This window comes from Photinus pyralis, unplaced genomic scaffold (assembly GCF_008802855.1).
Source record: "Photinus pyralis isolate 1611_PpyrPB1 unplaced genomic scaffold, Ppyr1.3 Ppyr1.4_LG3a, whole genome shotgun sequence".
Classification (NCBI taxonomy): Eukaryota; Metazoa; Arthropoda; class Insecta; order Coleoptera; family Lampyridae; genus Photinus; species Photinus pyralis.
In genome coordinates this window covers 18386920-18405600 of record NW_022170509.1, presented here as the reverse complement: position 1 = coordinate 18405600, position 18681 = coordinate 18386920, and the positions used below count along the sequence as shown (strand labels likewise).

At 37.2% G+C, this 18681-nt stretch overlaps 2 protein-coding genes across 2 annotated transcripts; one reads left to right on the top strand and one right to left on the bottom strand.

Annotated features, from left to right (window-relative positions):
* Positions 1–1557: 1557 nt before the first annotated feature.
* Positions 1558–7787, bottom strand: LOC116165506 (serine protease inhibitor 77Ba-like). Its single transcript, XM_031480006.1, has 8 exons — positions 7540–7787; positions 4502–4623; positions 4259–4447; positions 3994–4207; positions 3721–3941; positions 3464–3670; positions 1871–2009; positions 1558–1787 (listed from the first exon to the last, which is right to left on the bottom strand). The coding sequence occupies exons 1-8, from the start codon at positions 7556–7558 to the stop codon at positions 1642–1644; spliced, it is 1257 nt and encodes a 418-aa protein (XP_031335866.1). The 5' UTR covers positions 7559–7787; the 3' UTR covers positions 1558–1641.
* A 1186-nt stretch (positions 7788–8973) lies between these two features.
* Positions 8974–17791, top strand: LOC116166248 (protein son of sevenless-like; the record flags this gene model as incomplete). The annotated part of the gene is made up of 9 exons (XM_031481121.1): positions 8974–8977; positions 12371–12844; positions 12895–13627; positions 13679–13835; positions 16461–16721; positions 16772–16954; positions 17000–17278; positions 17327–17602; positions 17783–17791. Coding segments are annotated over exons 1-9 (2376 nt in total), but the record flags the coding sequence as incomplete, so codon positions are not given.
* Between the last annotated feature and the right edge of the window lie 890 nt (positions 17792–18681).

Genomic DNA, 18681 nt, shown 5'->3' with positions numbered 1-18681 from the left:
TCGACTGCACCAAAGTTTCTCGAGAAAACACTTTTTCTTATTAATTTGGGTGCGTAGAATCAAAATCAATTTGTACTTTTTCGATCAGATCTCTCAATCAAAAGTTATAGACTAGAATTGCAAAATAATAATGTTTTCTGTTCATTGAGCATGATGTGTTGCCTACAAACCAGGCTAAACAAATATCGAGTGCCCATATTCAAATTAGGGATTTGCTTGAATCTCCCCAATCTGCCGTTTTTATTGAGGGTAAGGAGGGCCTCCACGAACGAATGGCCCAGGGCCCCGAAAAACTTAAAAACGGCACTGCATTTAAGGAATAATAAGTGCAACGTTGCTATTAATCGCATAAATTCAAATAAAATTTTAAAAGAAGGTGCGTACGTGGCGACATCTCAACTAGACTTCTAAAACTATAATTGATAGAAAGTGTATCGATTGCCATGGAGATGGCGCACTAGTACTTATTGTATTTAATCTATCTATTCAAAAACCGGGCCTTTAAACTACAATTGCTCTACAGATCTTGCAAGACTCCGTACATTTTGAACTGCCATTTATTCAGACTTCTCAATCAAGTTATAGACTAGAAACAAATTCAAAGGGCTGTAACTTTTGAACTAGTAGCCCAATCTTGGAACTGTTTGAAATTATGGATTCTACAGGCCACATTCTATAAGACATTTTTTTTCCGGGTCGATCTGAGACAATTTTTTCTTCGGGGCTCAAAAAAAGGCAGTGTTTTACCTTCCTTTTTTACCAAAATTCGACTACACCAAAAATTCTCGGAAAAACACATTTTCTTATTAATTTGGGTGCGTAGAATCCAAATCAATTTGTAGTTTTTCGATCAGACTTCTCAACCAAAAGTTATAGACTAGAAAAAAATTCAAAGGGCTGTAACTTTTGAACTAGTAGCCCAATCTTGGAACTGTTTGAAATTATGGATTCTACAGGCCACATTCTATAAAAAAAATTTTTTCCGGGTCGATCTGAGACAATTTTTTTTTCGGAGCTCAAAAAAAGGCAGTGTATAACCTTCCTTTTTTACAAAAAATCGACTGCACCAAAATTTCTCGGGAAAACACTTTTTCTTATTAATTTTGGTGCGTAGAATCCAAAACAATTCGTACTTTTTCGATCAGACTTCTCAAAAAAAAGTTATAGGTTAGAAAAAAATTTAAAAAAAAAAGTCAGGAGTAGGTATTGCAGAACGGCTACCTATTTCCGACGCTGTTTAACATCTTTAAATTAATGATGTACAGGCGGGTCTACTATTTGTAGCAATAAAGATTTTACCGTGGGTATAATGTCATAATATTTTGTTGCATTAGTATATGTATTTTTTTAAATTTTTAATCTCTTGACTTGGCAACAAATATGTAGTTCCGCTCGACTATAGTCTTGATTCATAGTGAAGAAAACTAATTACAACATCTAGGTATTACCTATGTTGTTTTGGTCACGAACTGTAATTAGAATTTGAATTAACACAAGCAATAAATAAAGTGTAGGTATAAATATCATGGTTTTTACATAATTATTCACTGAAACAAGTTCAACTTGAGGATAGTTCTATTTAAAAAAAGCTACGTTAAGATAAATTAATGTTCCTTATTAGTTACATATAATTATACTGTTTCATGTACAAGTATCACAAATAGTTGTAGGATTGGTGAATTTGCCAGCAAAGAGTATACTTCGGGTGGGCTTATCTATTATGAAGTATGCAAAATCCCTATTAGCTTGGAATTTTGGAGAAGGGATTTTATTTTGAAGTGCGGCACCTGGAAAATTAAAAGTTCATTAATTTATCAAACGAAGCAGAAGATACAGAAACGGTAGAAGCTAATTACAAAAATGCACTTACCCGCAGCGGCTGACGCCTCCGCACCCTCCTCATTCACCTCGATTTTCGCTTCATGAATTACACGAGAGACAAACAGATAATGTGGGAATATTCCTAATAAATCTGCCTTTTGTGGATTGAGCACGTCCCTTATCCCCATCTAAAAATAAATAAAGCGTGTAGAGTAGAGAGCTGGTGCATTCAAGTTATGAGAAAACATTTCCCATATGCTTCAGAAAAACGGTGTCATAGCCTCTCTGTGTTCTAAATTTGAATTTTATATGCCAAAAGTTTGTGGTTCTCATTCGCACGACCAGAGGGACGGATGGATGCACGTTTAGATTTTTTTACGCTTGCTGGTTAATTTTTGTACATATGTCGCAATAAACATAATACATAAAGGAGGTTCAGTTTAAGCACTTTTAAGGGGGCTAAAGACGCGTGTCGGAAGCTATATTTTCGCGCTCTCGAGGTAAACTTTTAAATCGTTTTTCCAAAACAACGTATCTATAAATAAAGTTGGAACAATTTCCAAAATTGGAATAAGTTCGTAAAGTTAATATCTAGGCAATAACGCCAGGAAAATTTGTTTCCTTTTTTAAGGCATTCACCTTTCACAGGAATATTTGATCCCTTCTGCATCTTCACTCAGAATTCAGATATCGTGAACGAAATCAAGCGTTGTCGGGGAACGAAACGGGTGTACTGTCCAGCCTTAAGCCGCATCTTTATAAGTAAATCTTTGGGCAAATTGCCATAGGCCCTTAGCGCCAACTAGAAACATCCGCTTGAGATGACTTGCGTCTTACACATAAATATCCAATTTTCTCCAGAAACTACGTGTCTGCACAGAATGAAATGGTGTAGGAAAAAGAGTAACCGCAAGAATGAGATAATGGACAATTGTTATTATGCAAATTGAGCTTTATATAAATGTACTTATGTAATACTTAATATTCATTATAGATCATTTTTAATGAATTTATATTCAAAATATTGTAATTGTTGTGGTTAAAGAAAAAACACGACCTGCAGACCGCATATCCTAATACAGCGAATTATCTTCCACACACGAATAAAGGTGTTAAACTCAAGTAAATGTTTCTATCTGTTGTTGTTCACAAATCGTATCCTGGACCCACAGAGCAGGTACATCATCCCTAATGTAGGATAAGGTAATACGCCTGGGACATGCAACGTTAATTGTTCAGTCATTGACCGAATTAATGATCCACGGGCACCTCAACTTTTCTAGCAAGAGGTGCATAAACCAAATGTGAAATTGATAACTCCACAAAAAAGATGACCGAAACCACTCCAGAGATTTCCTACAGTTGGTGTAGCCGAGTCAGCCTACAAACTTTTACCAAAATGGAAAGCACGTACACGAGGTCCACACCACAGCATGTAATGACATGTTCGTATTGGGAGTGATACTGAGAAGAAAAGGTATTTGGATCAAAAAATGCTCTAAATAGACTCCCATTCACGCTCTACAAGAAATGTTCACGGTAGATCTTATTTGAGAGGATTGAAAAAGTCTTCAACAAAAGCAATTTAGAATTATCTAACCCTCAGCTAAGTGCGAATTATATCAGAAAGGAAGCCACTTACATGATCCAGTATTTGGTTGAGATTCAATTCCGACTTCATGTTAAATCGCGGTAAGAATACGTGGACCAGGTCTCCCGCAAATTGTTGTTCGGCCACTTCTAACGCATCGAAGACATATGAAAATGGCATATTTGATAAGCGACGCAGTACGGAATTGAGCATCTCTCCTTTTTGAGGTAGAATTACCACGAGAGACATTTTGCCGTTCTAAAACCCGATGTGAACAAATTGTCGTATTTAATCAAATTAAGCATTACATCTCCAAACGGCAACTCGATTGCGTGCGATCTTAATGCGCTGAGGATGGTGTAAGGAAAGTCGCCAAGTTGGTACATCATCTGTACTGAACCCTTAACTTTATTGCCAGTACTGTCGTAGAATGTATCTCGAAACGTTGCAGTTTTGTTAAAGGGTGTCCTCCAGCGCCCTTTGAAGAACAAGGTACTGACCAGCAGTATTTCGGCATCGGCAACGTCCTCTAAAAACAGTTCACTTAATATATTGAAAGGGAATGTCCTTCCTCCCACTACCAATTTTAACAAAATTGTTTATTCTATTATTCGTTGCTTGGGACACATAATTGTTTATTGTGGTTACCCCTTCCGTCAATTTTTTAAAATTCGTAGGGATTATATCGACGCCGTAAAAATTGTTTGCTAACGTTTGAAAGGGACGATTAATATTCTGTTCTTTTGTCGTGAAAATTGCGCTACTGAGATCTAATTGCACGTCTTTGGATTTTTGCTACAAATTACAAAACATTAGCTGCAGTTAATACGGGAAAGGTTTTGGAACCTGCAAGTATTTCGAGAATGACTTATAGTTGCGCCTGAATGGTTCTTTATTTGGCGGAATTCCTAAAGATTGTTCGAGTTCTTTCGCCGTATTGCCGTTCGCGCCTTCTGCTATAACTGTCAGCAATGACCAAACTGTGTAAGGCGATAATGCTAAATTTAAGCCATCTCCGACCTGATCATTCGTTTCCTAAAAATATTATCTTTGGAGTCGTAGGTATGTTAAAAAAAGTGCACAACTTACCGCTAGTAATCTCAAAGTAAACTGATTTAGGGATGCGCCTACATCTCGGACGGCTGCTAGTTCATTTCCTTGTGCCCATGCATAATTCAAAAGTGTGGTAGATAAAACGCACGTGCCTAATACTAAAAAGAATTTTTAGTACATTATATACCGTCATTGGTACCATTTGGTAAAGATTTCTAGTGTTCAACCGTTAAAAATAAACTCTTTGGCAATTTATTTAACTTAGTGAACTTTCGCAACCCTTGAGCTGATAAGGGCATTAAAGATAGGTACCTACCATCCGGATACAAAGGTGCCAGTATCAGATTTTTACTTACTCACTCATTTGTCAGAAAAGTACGGTTTACAATGTCACCAATGTGAAGATTATGTAGGCGTTTTTGAACTGGTACCTTAGAAATTATGTCCACGTAATTTCATTGTTCGAAAGGATATTGCCAAAAAATTGAACGTGGCACTTGCAAAACAAGAAAAAATCAGTTAGTCCCTTGACCATTGCCTATAACTATTGCTGAGAATAGAAATGGAAAATTCGAAACCGGTGGCGAGTATCATGTACACTGACGAACGGACGGACGGACAGAAAGTCCAAAATGATGAACGAGCCGAGTCGCTCGTTAATAAAGGAGGAAATGGACAAAATATTAGCAATACATTGCAACCATACTGCTAGTGTAAGTGAAGTATGCGGTAGATATGTTTGTTTGTGAAGATCTAGTCATTTTATTCGAAACAAGATACGAATAGAAACGAATACGATTTTCAGTAAGGGAATTTTTTGACACTCAGCTTGCATTCGGAAACGCCATTTTAATCCGGTTCATATTCAATAGCACTAATTCTTGAACTCAACGATTGGCAAAGGCCATCGCTGTCTCTTTCCGTTCTGGAGTTAGATGAGGAACAGACGGATGGACAAAACCCACATAAAGGGAATTTCTTTTGAAAAATTCCCCTAAAAAGCGGAGATGTTGTGAGTGCTTATGCACACAATATGGTAATAAGTGACGAATATGCAGAGCTGAAAGTTGGCGTATGATTATTTTGATACAGTCCATAAATTAATTGTCACGACTGAGTCTGAACGTCGGTCCAGCCGGCTGTCCGCACAATAACTAAATATTTGGCAGTGAAGCTCAAATTTGATACATGATTTAGGAAAGAAGTGATTAGATTTTGGGTTTCGGCCGTCCACTCCCTAAGGCACTGCGACACAAAACTAGTGCTCGCGTTACTCCCTGATGGCTTTGCGTGGTATTTACAACACTTATACAAAAACAAATAATCGCCTTTTTTTACCGTATTTTGATGGGAATTAATTAACATATTATTACATAACTTGCTCACGATTTGAAAATGAACACGATAATTTCCTAAGCAAAAACAGTTGTTAGTGTACCTAACCAAATTGCTTGGGAAGGTTACCCAAATAAAAATGTCGCATCCTAATGTGATAAAAAAAAAGAAAACGACTAGACCACATCACATGAATTTATTCAACGTACCTACAAAAAATACACGTGGTATAGATCCAAGACAAAAAAAGAGATGGTTCCAATTAACATTTTTTAATAGAATATTACTCGTATAATGCTCTAAAACTGATTCAGTGGCATAATTAGACACAGATTTAAGTAAACCATTTTCCAGGTTTGAATAAGTTGAAAAATTCATTGCCATGGTCATCTTTTAGATAGTCGCCCACGAGTTACGGGTTATACCTACCACGACCGTGTAGGCAGATAAATACGAAATTTTTATTTATGTGTTTATTTTGTCTCTAAAGAAGTTCGTTGTTTTGCGCAACTAATTCCAACACACGAAACTCGTTTTCCTTATGTCCTCAATTCGTTTTCAGAAAATCGGGGACCGTATAAGTATTTTACTCAATTTCAACCGAGCAATGGGAACATAGCCCTTATCAAACAATGTGCAATGTTATCGAATGTATTAAAATCCGAGCCATTTTTTGAAAAATTTTTCGAGAATAACAGGTTTACAAACTACCGGCAACACCCAGCAATCGTGTATTATAATTTAGCCTTTTGAGATTGGGTTGTTGTAGAAGAAGTAAATGGTTGCATTTTTTAGATTCAATCTGGTGCCCAAAAAGGGGTCCGTTGATAAAAAATTAGGTACTTTGCGTGCTGAACAGGGAACAATAGGATAAATGGTCCTGATCAAACGAACCAAATTTCCCAAATTCCATAAAAGCGAATAGTAATCGTTTTCTAATGTGTATGGACATAAATTGAAATAAAACACGTTAACTATTCCTAATCACATTTTGCAAAAATTTGAGAATGGACATAATATAAAAGAAGGACAATGCTCAGGCTTGTGTAGAAGTAAATATTTGGTGTGCGAAATGGTTGATTTGGTCCAACATAGTGCACTTAGAAAATATTGCGATTGCAGTTGATCCTCCCAAATTCAAATAATAAATAGTTTTTTGTCAGAGATTCTCAAACATTAAAACTGTTCAGTGCAATGAATGAAAGAAAACAAAACTAAAACTCAAACCGGTCGAATATATTACCACAGAACGATGGCCTCTTTTTTCTCTTTTAAACTAAACGATTTTGGACACTAATTTTGATTCCTTTTTGAAATCGATTGTTCTTACCCGCTCAGATAGTATGCGGAAGTAGTCGCGCAAGAACTTCAGATTTCTTTGCGAGAGAGTGAATTCATAAACATAATAATTTATTGTTAATATTCAATTCTTGGCTATTAACAACCATAACGGGGTATTCGTGTTTGTTGCCAAATATCGTATATAGGCAGCTGCTAAAAATGTTATAATAAATTCTCGGTTACATGCGGTTGGTTTTTATTATATCGAAATCTACACCAAACAGTAGCCTTGGGCTAAGTTCATCAAAATTGACTTGACGTTTGTATTAAATGGTATATAATTAACAGTAAGGTCAAGTAATAAATAAATACAAGCAGGTACTTGTAAGGAATACCTTCAGGTACTATTCCAAAGGTAGTCCAATTGTTGGATCAATATGATAATAAAATCTACTTACGGAAAGTTAGATACACCATAATGTGCTTGAAAAACGAAGAGAGAAGTAAACAGTCATACACTCAACACCGTAGGAGTTTTGTTTTCGAACTAGGTTTACCACGGCAGCGCAATTAAGTTGATGGGAGACAGTATGAGGTACCGATAGTACCATTCGTGCGACCTTTAAACACGAGTACACATTGACACGTAATTTCTGTAGCTTTATACCCCAACAGAGTTTAGCCGGAAAAGTAAAAATAAAGGCGAATTTTGTACTAATTCTTATCTTATCGCGTACCTACCTGTATTACTAATACAGTGCAGCATACATATCCGATCTTTGGAAAAACCCAAATACTTACTTTTTAAATATGTTTTTAAATTACATAATTAAATTAAAATACGTAAGGGTACCGTTTAATAAAAAGATTTGAAATGGCACCTGCCCCTCACTAATCGGACAAAATTTTAATCCTTATTTAATGTGAGTAAGTAAATTAAATATTTAAAAAGAATAACCCTATTATAGGTATTTTTTGACGCTCACTCAAAAATCTGGGTAAGTAGGTTTACTCAGTGAGATAGGTAATTCCAATGACCTATATCAGATTATCCTATTAACACGCTTCTATTGTGATCAATTTTAGTCATGCACATATCGGTAATGATACTATGAACAATGAGATTTCCTTCCTTCCTTATATGACATACTCGGTCTCTCAGGTGGCGGCGAGACGCTGATGATCATGATCTTGACATATCCGTCTAGTTAGGTGAAAGGTTACGAATTTGTCCTTGCCATTTATAATTTCTATTTTGGACAGCGTTTCTCCGTCATTTTGTAGATGGTTTATTCCTTCTTGCTCAGCGGCGCCAATGCGTTTTTTTGGGGAGGTTGTTCAACAACCGAAGATTGAGATTGCGAGGTATTCAGAGGCATCTCTGTTGTTTCGTTACAAACACGAAGGTACCCCGTTTCATCTGGATATGAATCAGATTATTGCATGACAACTTGGTCAAAAAACGGCACTTAAGAGAGGGAGACTTATATATTTACGATTGGAGGAACCGCCGTCCCATGGTGTCTGTGGAATCCAGACTGTTGAGTCTCTTTCGCCAACCAGTAGCTTTTGGAACATTCGTAGAAAAGTAAAATGGAAAAGACCTGACAGCTACCGTTACCTAATTATTGTATTTCTTATGCTGTTGATATACCTTACAAAGAGATGTGTAAATCAAAGGATATTACTTATTGTATTCATTATTGCTATTTCTCAGAAGTAAAGGAAGTTTGTGAAACGATAATATTTCAAACCCGAGACAGAAATTTAAAATCAAAACTTGTGTTTTAAGAATTTACTTGTCGAAGTGAGGATGAAGTAAGATCCACGTTTTAAAAACGGAAATTTAATAGCGAAATAAATTTTATTAAACAAATATAGCAAACGAGATCATGGGTATGGATCGTATGGATATATGCTCATTTTGAATTTCATACACTTCAGTTCAGAACTAACGAAAATGTCAAAAGGGCCTTCCCTATTTTTTGGCATACATTGCCATTTCACGAACTCCGATTTGATAAAAAAAATCCATCTGCAAAATCGGTTCAGTCGTTTTCGAGATATCGTACTAATGGACACACGGACAGACACCGCAGAATGATCAACTCGCTAGAAACTCCTTAATAATCTAGTTGACATTGCGTATACGCAAAATCAAATTTTGACACTGGTCTTATACTTGCTTTTATTTCAAGTGCCTATATATCAAATTTCATTTCATAAATAGAAAAGTTTTCAATTAGTCTAGATGCAAAAGGGTACTGTGAACGTTGAATCGATTAGACCATTGAATAAATAATTCAATGATTAGACTCAACTTTCGGCAGTGCGTAGTATATGACTGAAGCTATGGATTTCATGCAATTCGGTTCATAACTAACGGAGATATGTCAAAAGAGCTTTCCTTATTTTTTGGCCTACATTACTAATTGCTAACGGAAAGACGGACGGACACCGCAAAATTATGAACGAGTTCGTTAATAAATTAATTGCAAGAGTAAATTTTGAGAATGTTAGTTCACCGAGTAAAAATACGCTAGAAAAAAAAGAACTGATCAATAATAAAAAACAACCAACAAATTAATTGTTAAACTGTATAGCATATGATGGCATATTAGGATAATTGTCAAATAAATTTATAAAATGTCGAATCATAGGCTCCACTAGAATCCATGGCATATTTATAAAGAAGAACTCTCTGCTAGGTAATTGTCATTATTGATTATTGATGCCAGTGCGTCATTTCTATTTATAGGTATATTTCCGTCCTATCGTCTTTGGGTGCCTTTTGGAAGGCCCTAAAACTGTTTACCTTGCTTCCTAAAATATTAGTAGTAGGCCCTTTTAAAAAGAAGGGAAGCAGATTTGTTTATCAATTTCATTGGTAGAGCAAAATCTCATTACCCCGTAATATACAGGGTATTACATATAAGTATATAAAAAAATTGAGTAGTAGAAGGGATCAAAACAACGTGGGGAGCCACTCTAAAAAAATATTGGTGAAAGATGTATTTCTTGTTTAATTTTTTTTCTCAGCAAGCATGCGAGAGTGACAAAGAAATCTTTGAATAGGTTTTGGGTTTGCTCTTTCCGATTTTGCAAAAATTTTATCAAAATTCTTGCCACGAAAGGGCCCACCCTTAAATGTGGATGCGAAAATTCCGATTTCGATGAAATTTGGTATCTGAGGGTTTTTGAACATGAAAAAAAATTCCACTGCAATTGTTGGTCGGACAACAAAAATGGAGAAAATTTCACGAAATTTGTTATGTAGGTATAGTAGAATTGTCAAACAGTTTTTTAAAATCACTTTTCAAACAAAAGTTAAACTCATTTGAAAATTGGTTCTTCAGGTCAAAAAAGTATACCTACTCTGTCTACTAATGACTAAAATAGGTACTTACCGAAAGATTTCACTTTTCACACCCTCTTGAAGATGATACAATACAGGCGAGAAGACGGCTCACCAGGGGCGGACTGGCACGGGAGAGCGGGTGGCGATTGCCACCTAGCCTGTAGATTATAATGGCCCGTTGGAAATTCATAAGTATGTGCTGTATTTAGTTTCTTGCACTATTAATAAATTATTAACACGTTTCCCTAATTGGGGTTGATGTTAGGTTGTTAAAAAATTCTGTTTTAATTGAAGTGTTTTACAATGAATTTATCATTTTTTGTCGTAGTATTTTGAAAGTGCTGCAATACAATGATAGGCGACGCACCTCGTGTGGATTGTATATTTTGTTACTTTTAATTATCAGCTGCAATTAAAAAAAAACTGTGGTAACTGATTTTCGAGAAAGGAGTACTTTAAAATGTTTTTGTGGTGCACCTCAGAGCTCCCCCCCGCACCGTCATTACTACACTAATACTTTAATGGCCCGTAAGTACCCAGTCCGCCCCTTCCTTTTTTACCAAAATTCGACTACACCAAAATTTCTCGGGAAAACACTTTTTCTTATTAATTTTGGTGCGTAGAATCCAAAACAATTCGTACTTTTTCGATCAGGCTTCTCAATCAAAAGTTATAGACTAGAAACCAATTTCGAAAAAAAATTCAAAGGGCTGTAACTTTTGAACTAGTAGTCCAATCTTGGAACTATTTGAAATTATGGATTCTGCAGGCCACATTCTATAAGAAAATTTTTTTCCGGGTCGATCTGAGACAATGATAGGCGACGCACCTCGTGTGGATTGTATATTTTGTTACTTTTAATTATCAGCTGCCATTAAAAAACAAGTTGTAAATCTGCATATGCATGATTAAAGCGCATTTTTGGTAATGCAGGTCAGTATTTTATTAGCGAAGTTTAAAATTATCGATCTCACGAGTAATTTTGGCTGCGTTAAATAATTAATTTTATTTAATTTCAATTGACGGTACGTCTTTAATTTTGTAAAACAAATCACAAAGTAAATAATAAGTTTTTTAAAGTCACTAAATAAAGAAAGTACCGCAATCCATTGGGCTCGTGTGTTTGAGAGAGAATGCATTATTTTTGCCCAAAAATGGCGGAAGTTACCAGATTCTAGTAACTTTAATGTTAGGGATTGTTCCACCTGTTTGGAGATATCTGTATATATTTTCATAAAACATGACTACTATGAAGTTAGGTTATAAAAAATTACAGCTATTCAGATTTTGTCAATTTTTTTTAAGTTGGCAGCAAATTTGCCCAAAAATGGCGGATGATTGTGGTACTTTCTATATCTAGTAACTTTAAAGTTTTTATACTGGTAACGCTATCTAACGGTAAAATTATAGAACCTCCGAAACCCATATCGAAATTATTTTCTTCAATTATCGATCTCACAAGTAATCTAACTCAAAATAGACTAGTGCCTGCACATGTACACTATAGCAGAAAGCTTTTAGTGAAAATTTGAATTCTCTAGCTATTGTAGTTGTGGAGATCTCACGCGGACAGCCGGCCTGCCAGCCATAACAAATATAATAGCGTATTTTTTTCAAAAATGCGCTAAAAATTGTATGGTAATTTATTTTCGAGAAAGGAGTACTTTAAAATGTTTTTGTGGTGCACCTCAGAGCTAACCCCCCCTCCCCCCGTCACCATCATTACTTTACCCAGTCCGCCCCTGGGTCGATTCACGTTTCTTTTAATACAAATGATCTGTTTATAAACGGCAGGTACAATATTCGGATTTATAGCGCGAAAATGAATTGACACCCCAAAAAAAGTTGACCTTGAAAATGAAATTTGACACTCCAAATTTTTGTAACGGTTTTCTGTCCACGTTAGTGCATATACCGATTTCCCGTTTCAGAATTGGCCGAAGCCGCCGAGTTTGACGTTTACAGCAAGTACGCGCACGATGTCACGTCGCCAACGTGTCGCGACACGCTGCACAACTTGCTCTCGCGGCCGCAGGTGAACAGCGCTCTAGTCACAGCCGGGCAGGGCATGCCGCTCGCCCTAAAATATTACCTACCCGCCCTTCTGACTGGTCCAATTCGTCACTGCTTCTCCTACCTAGACTACATTAAGGTGCTACGAGGGTTATCGGAATCTCCGGAGGATCGGGAAACGTTGACGCAGGTCGAGGGACTGCTGACCCCGTTACAATTAGAGCTCGGCCAGTGCGTTTCGTTTCAGTCGCTGCAACGTTCGAGCGTCGTGTCGAACTACGGGACGAGGTCGCGCCGTCAAACCGCCTTAGACAAAATACACGAGCTTCAGCGAATAGTCGAAAATTGGGACGCGAAGGATACGGGGCAGTGTTGCAATGAGTTCGTCCGAGGTACGTCCCCCTTTCGCCCTTTTCATGGCCACTTAACCTTTTGTTCGCAGAGGACATTCTCATGAAGGTCAGTTCGGGGAAGCGCCTGACCGAGAGGCGGGTGTTTCTCTTCGACGGATTAATGATCTTGTGCAAGCCGAACTCGCGACGTCAAAGCTCGGTGCACCAGAGCCATCCCGAGTGTCGCATTAAGGAGCGCTTCTTCATACGCAAGGTCGAAATAGTCGATCACGTCGACACCGACGAGATGCGGAACGCGTTCGAGATCTCGCCCCGCATTCAGCCGGCGGTTACGTTGTGCACGAAGAACTCCGAGGAGAAGAACGTCTGGATGGCCGATCTGGTGATGATCAACACGCGCGCGATGCTCGATCGAATTTTGGACAGCATACTGCTGGACATGGAGCGAAAGCATCCGCTTCGGCTGCCCTCGCCCGAGATATACAAGTTTGCCGAGCCCGACTCGAAGGACAACATCATCTTGGAACAGCGCGAGAACGGCGGCGTGCCTTTAATCAAGGGGGCGACCCTGTACAAACTAGTCGAACGATTAACCTACCACATTTACGCCGATCCCAAGTTCGTCCGGACGTTTCTGACGACGTATCGGAGCTTCTGCGCGCCCTCCGAACTGCTGGACCTGCTAATCGAGAGGTTCAACATACCGGACCCGTCGTTGGTTTACGAAATGGACTGCTCCGACACGGACAAGATGCAGAAGAACTCGCAGCGCGAGGATTGGAAGCGCTATCGGAAGGAGTACTGTCAACCCGTACAGTTTAGGTGCGCGTGCGTGTAATTTTCAGTGGCGTTCGCTGCATCGTTTGCTTTCAGGGTGTTAAACGTTCTACGCCACTGGGTCGACCATCACTTCTACGATTTCGAAAGGGATCCGTCACTTTTGGAGAAGCTGCATACTTTTTTAGAGTCCGTTACGGGTAAAAGTATGCGAAAGTGGGTCGACAGCGTTTTGAAAATTTTACAAAGAAAGGTAAGATGAATATAGGGAGGTAAAACGTCCAAATTCAAATTACAAACAAGAGTTTTGCTCTAATTGCCACGAGAGTAGCTCTAGGGCCTTCATTGATACGAAGGAAAAAGAGCAACTGGAAACCTTTCAGGCTACGTGCTCACTTACTTTCTTCTTCTCCAATTTACATTTTACAATTACGTGCATCGGGGAATCTCATTTTCCTCATACTCTAGACTTTACAGTTATATTTAAAGTATTGTGACATTCACACCGAGGTCTCACGGGCTTATAACATTTGTATGTTTTTTTACCTCTCTCGTAATAATAAAGTCCGTTGGGGGTTTCGAGATCCATCACATAACAGTATTCAAATAACATAAATGTTCAGGAGTCATCAATAATTGTCACAAGTATTTTACGCCCCCATATAAAACAAACAAAAACGTCGACCCATCGCACAAGCCGATAACAAAAATCATAATTGAGCTATTAACTTTTAACCTAGGGGTCGCTGATATTCATCACGCTGTCAGCTCGCCGTTGCCGTTGTATTTTCAGCAGAACGTCCATTTATTTTAATCGGTTCTCTGTCGTGCAGTTGTCCTTTGTATGACCCGGTTGTTTACATATGAAACACTTTAAAATCTTTCGGACGCGGACATTCATCAGCATCATGTCCCTCAGACGCACAATTGAAACATCGTACTGCTTGTATCAGAAGAAGTTAATACGAGTGTTGTCAACCAAGCAGTAACAAAACTGTAAGTAGTTAAGGCTCTGAATGTCTCTTTTTCTTCTAGCGTTATTGTCGCAATGAAAAATCTCAATGTTTATTCTCAAATTAATAATTTGGGAGACTCGGTAGCTTCGATCAAATTCCAAGGAATTAACCTCAGAATTAACTAAAGAAATTAATACCTGGCATCATAATTGGGTTCGAATAGAAAATTCGACCCTATCTGGGTCGCACTTAGGGTTCGATTAAACACACACTTAAATCCTTAACTTTTTCCGCACACTTTATTTCGATTCCGACGAATTACGTTACCACATAAACGGGCCGACTGTCTGAAAAGTTTAGCATAAAGAAATGTACACGTACTCAAACCGTCGCGAAAGCGCCGTGTTATTTAAAATACAAGTACATTCTGAAGCTAATCAAAACGGCCTTCCTTCACAACTACTCGCACAAAAATTCTTTCTAAAAGTTCTTTTTCGCGACCCGACTCCTCCTCATTCCCTCTTCAATAACCAATTAATGTTTCCTCAGCTCAAGAGATGCCTGAACCTTGATACCGTACGATAAACACGACACCTCTTGGCTAATTCTATTAGTACATAATCCAATGTATTTTGCTATACGCATTTTTGCACTTATTGTTGGGTATCTGATTTTTTAAATTTTGTATATATAGCCCTGTGTTATTATACAGCGATAAAACACGTGCGTTAATTAAATTTCACCTGATAAAAACACTTCTTATCGCAAACGACCAGATTTCTGACACCTTACCTAAATTGAACAACTTACAAACGCGATAAAAATTAAAAATATGCATCTACACAAATTTCTAAAAAGAACAATAAACACTTGAGATACAAAGTCAAGTAAAGTAAACCCTGAAGGTATAAAGGAGCACGAGTTCCTTTCATAGAATGCGATGTAAGTTCTGTTGAGCATCACCACTTACAGTAATGTTGGGTCACCCTGTATGCTTGAATTTTTATTTTGACGTTAAATGTGGTTCTAAGTTTTGATTATATATCTGGAAATATTTGCGTAGTATTTGTAATATTTTCGGTCGTTGCGAGAAGAGCGTTATCGCTGCGTAGGCTAATTAGTTTAGTGATAATCACGTTTTATCCCAGATGTTTTTTCGTCAGTAAGAAAACACATGCGTTTAATTTATTCGAAGGCGCAGTTGAAAGTTGAAAAGAAAGGGAAATTTTGTTAAATAGAAGAGACGGACGTTAATCGTTGCTTCTTTGGTGATAGACGTTAACCGCTGCTTTTTGGTTAAGGTTTTCTTTTGTTTGGTGGACGTTGAAGTAAGACTTTTCTTGTATTACACCAATTATTTCTACATTGTTTATAATAGAAACTTTTTAAACTCGAAATTCCATGCGTAAACACTTCTTGCACAACATTAAACTTGTTTCCTTATTATTTTACTAACATGAGGACGCTTAAGTTTCTTTTTGTTTAAATTGCCTAGCCGACTGTACTACCGGTACCAAAAATTAGCGATCTCTTTTGAAATAATCCGAGCCAGCCTCGTTTACTCTTCACTCTTCCCATTTAAGAAAAAAAACACTTTTACTAAGAAATTCAATATCGTTATTAACTGGACCATACTCGAAATTCCTCTACGTCGCCAAAACTGCTAAACCACCTGCATCGCTTATCTCGCACGTGACATTGTTGTTCGAAAAACATATCAACACCTGACCCGATAAAACTAAACTTTTCATTGTCGACCTATCACATTGCGCATGATCAGTAAAGGTTATGTTTAGAAGCGCGTGTCACGAGAGTAAGTATCGGTAATCGTAATGTTTTCGTCCTTGGCGGCTAAGCGGTTCGCGTCTAGACTAACGATAGATCTACAATTTACCGACGGTGCGCTTCTAAACTTGTTTTAGACTGAACCCGATTTACAAAGGCACATAAAGTTCGCGTTCGACGAGCCTCCGCCGCCGATCGAATGGCACCATTCGGTAACCGAGGAGGACTACGGAATTCTGACACTGCATCCCGTCGAAATCGCGCGGCAGCTAACGCTATTGGAATTCGAGATCTACCGAACGATAAAGCCGAGCGAACTGGTCGGCTCGGTTTGGACGAAGAAAGACAAGGAGATCACCAGTCCGAACCTGTTGCGCATGATGAAGCACACGACGATCGTGAGAGCGCGGCGCTTGTGGCTTTCTCGGTTCACAGTCGTCTGTTGCAGGTGACGCGCTGGTTGGAGAAGAATATCGTCGAGGCCGAGAACTTCGAGGAGCGCACGGCGATACTTAGTCGGATCGTCGAGATCATGACCGTATTGCAGGAGTTGAACAATTTCAACGCGGTGCTGGCGTTCGTTTCGGCTTTGGGATCGGCGTCCGTTCATAGACTGAAATTTACATTTAATGTAAGCCCCTTCCAGGTTATCCTAACTGTAACGCATCTGTTACAGAGTTTACCTCAGAATCTGAAAAAAATATTGGAGGAGTGGCGAACGGACGATCACTTAAAACGTTACCAGGAAAAGTTGAGATCGATCAATCCCCCTTGCGTCCCCTTTTTAGGCATGTATCTAACCAACATTTTGCATTTAGAAGAAGGCAATCCGGATTTTTTACCCAACACCCAGTTGATCAACTTCTTCAAGCGTCGAAAAGTCGCCGATATCACGGGGGAAATCCAGCAGTACCAAAACCAGCCGTACTGCTACAACGTCGAGCCAAAAATTAAGGTAACTATGTGACCGAGTTTAGCACCGGACATCATCGAAATGTCGTAGATGTTCTTGGAGACGTTGAGCCCTTTCGGCGACATGACCGATACCGATATCAGCAATTATTTGTATAGTAAGTCGATCGAAATAGAGCCACGGGGTTGTAAGCAAGTTCCTAAGTTCGGACGGAAATGGCCGGGGTTGAGCCTGCGCAGTCCGGGCACGAAGACAAAGTCCTCGCGCCAGGTGCCGCCTTCGTCCATCGCGCATAATCAACAGATACTGAAGTCTGAGGCTAAGGAGGACAATTCGAAGACGGAGGATTTCAGCGTCTTTGCGCAGGTAATGATTTAATAGTGCTATGCAAAAAAAAACGACGGCCGGTAAATGTTTTAATAAAATATATATTTTCAAAAAAATATATATTTCGAAAAAAAAATATATATTTTCAAAAAAAAAATGTAGAAATCATTTTTGAATTTATCCCAAGTGCTTCCCGAATGTATAAATATTCCATTCTAGGTGCAATTCCAAATATTAATAAAATATATATTTTCAAAAAATATATATATTTAAAAAAAAATATTTATATTTTCAAAAAAAATTTTGAAATCATTTTTGAATTTATCCCAAGTGCTTTCCGAATATATCAATATTCCATTCTAGGTGCAATTCCAAATATTAATAAAATATATATTTGCAAAAAAATACATATATTTTATATATATTTCTAAAAAAATATATATTATTAAAAAAATATATATATTTAAAAAAAAATTTAGAAATCATTTTTGAATTTATCCCAAGCGCTTCCCGAATATATAAATATGCCATTCTAGGTGCAATTCCAAATATTAATAAAATATATATTTGCAAAAAAAAATATATATTTTATATAATTATATTTCTAACAAAATATATATATTATTAAAAAAATATATATTTAAAAAAAAATTTAGAAATCATTTTTGAATTTATCCCAAGTTCTTCCCGAATATATAAATATTCCATTCTAGGTGCAATTCCAAATATTAATAAAATATATATTTGCAAAAAAAATATATATTTTATATAATTTCTAAAAAATATATATATTATTAAAAAAATATATATTAAAATAAATAATTTAGAAATCATTTTTGAATTTATCCCAAGTGTTTCCCGAATATAATAAATATTCCATTCTAGGTGCAATTCCAAATATTAATAAAATATATATTTGCAAAAAATATATTTTATATATTTAAAAAAAATTTAGCAATCATTTTTGAATTTATCCCAAGTGCTTCCCGAATATATAAATATTCCATTCTAGGTGCAATTCCAAATATTAATAAAATATATATTTGCAAAAAAATATATTTAAAAAAAATTTAGAAATCATTTTTGAATTTATCCCAAGTGCTTCCCGAATATATAAA

Coding starts and splice junctions, on each gene's coding strand:
- LOC116165506 (XM_031480006.1), bottom strand. Junction 4,448..4,501: donor TTACTTTGAGATTACTAGCG/GTAAGTTGTGCA, acceptor TAATATTTTTAG/GAAACGAATGATCAGGTCGG. Junction 3,671..3,720: donor TCGAGTTGCCGTTTGGAGAT/GTAATGCTTAAT, acceptor ATCGGGTTTTAG/AACGGCAAAATGTCTCTCGT.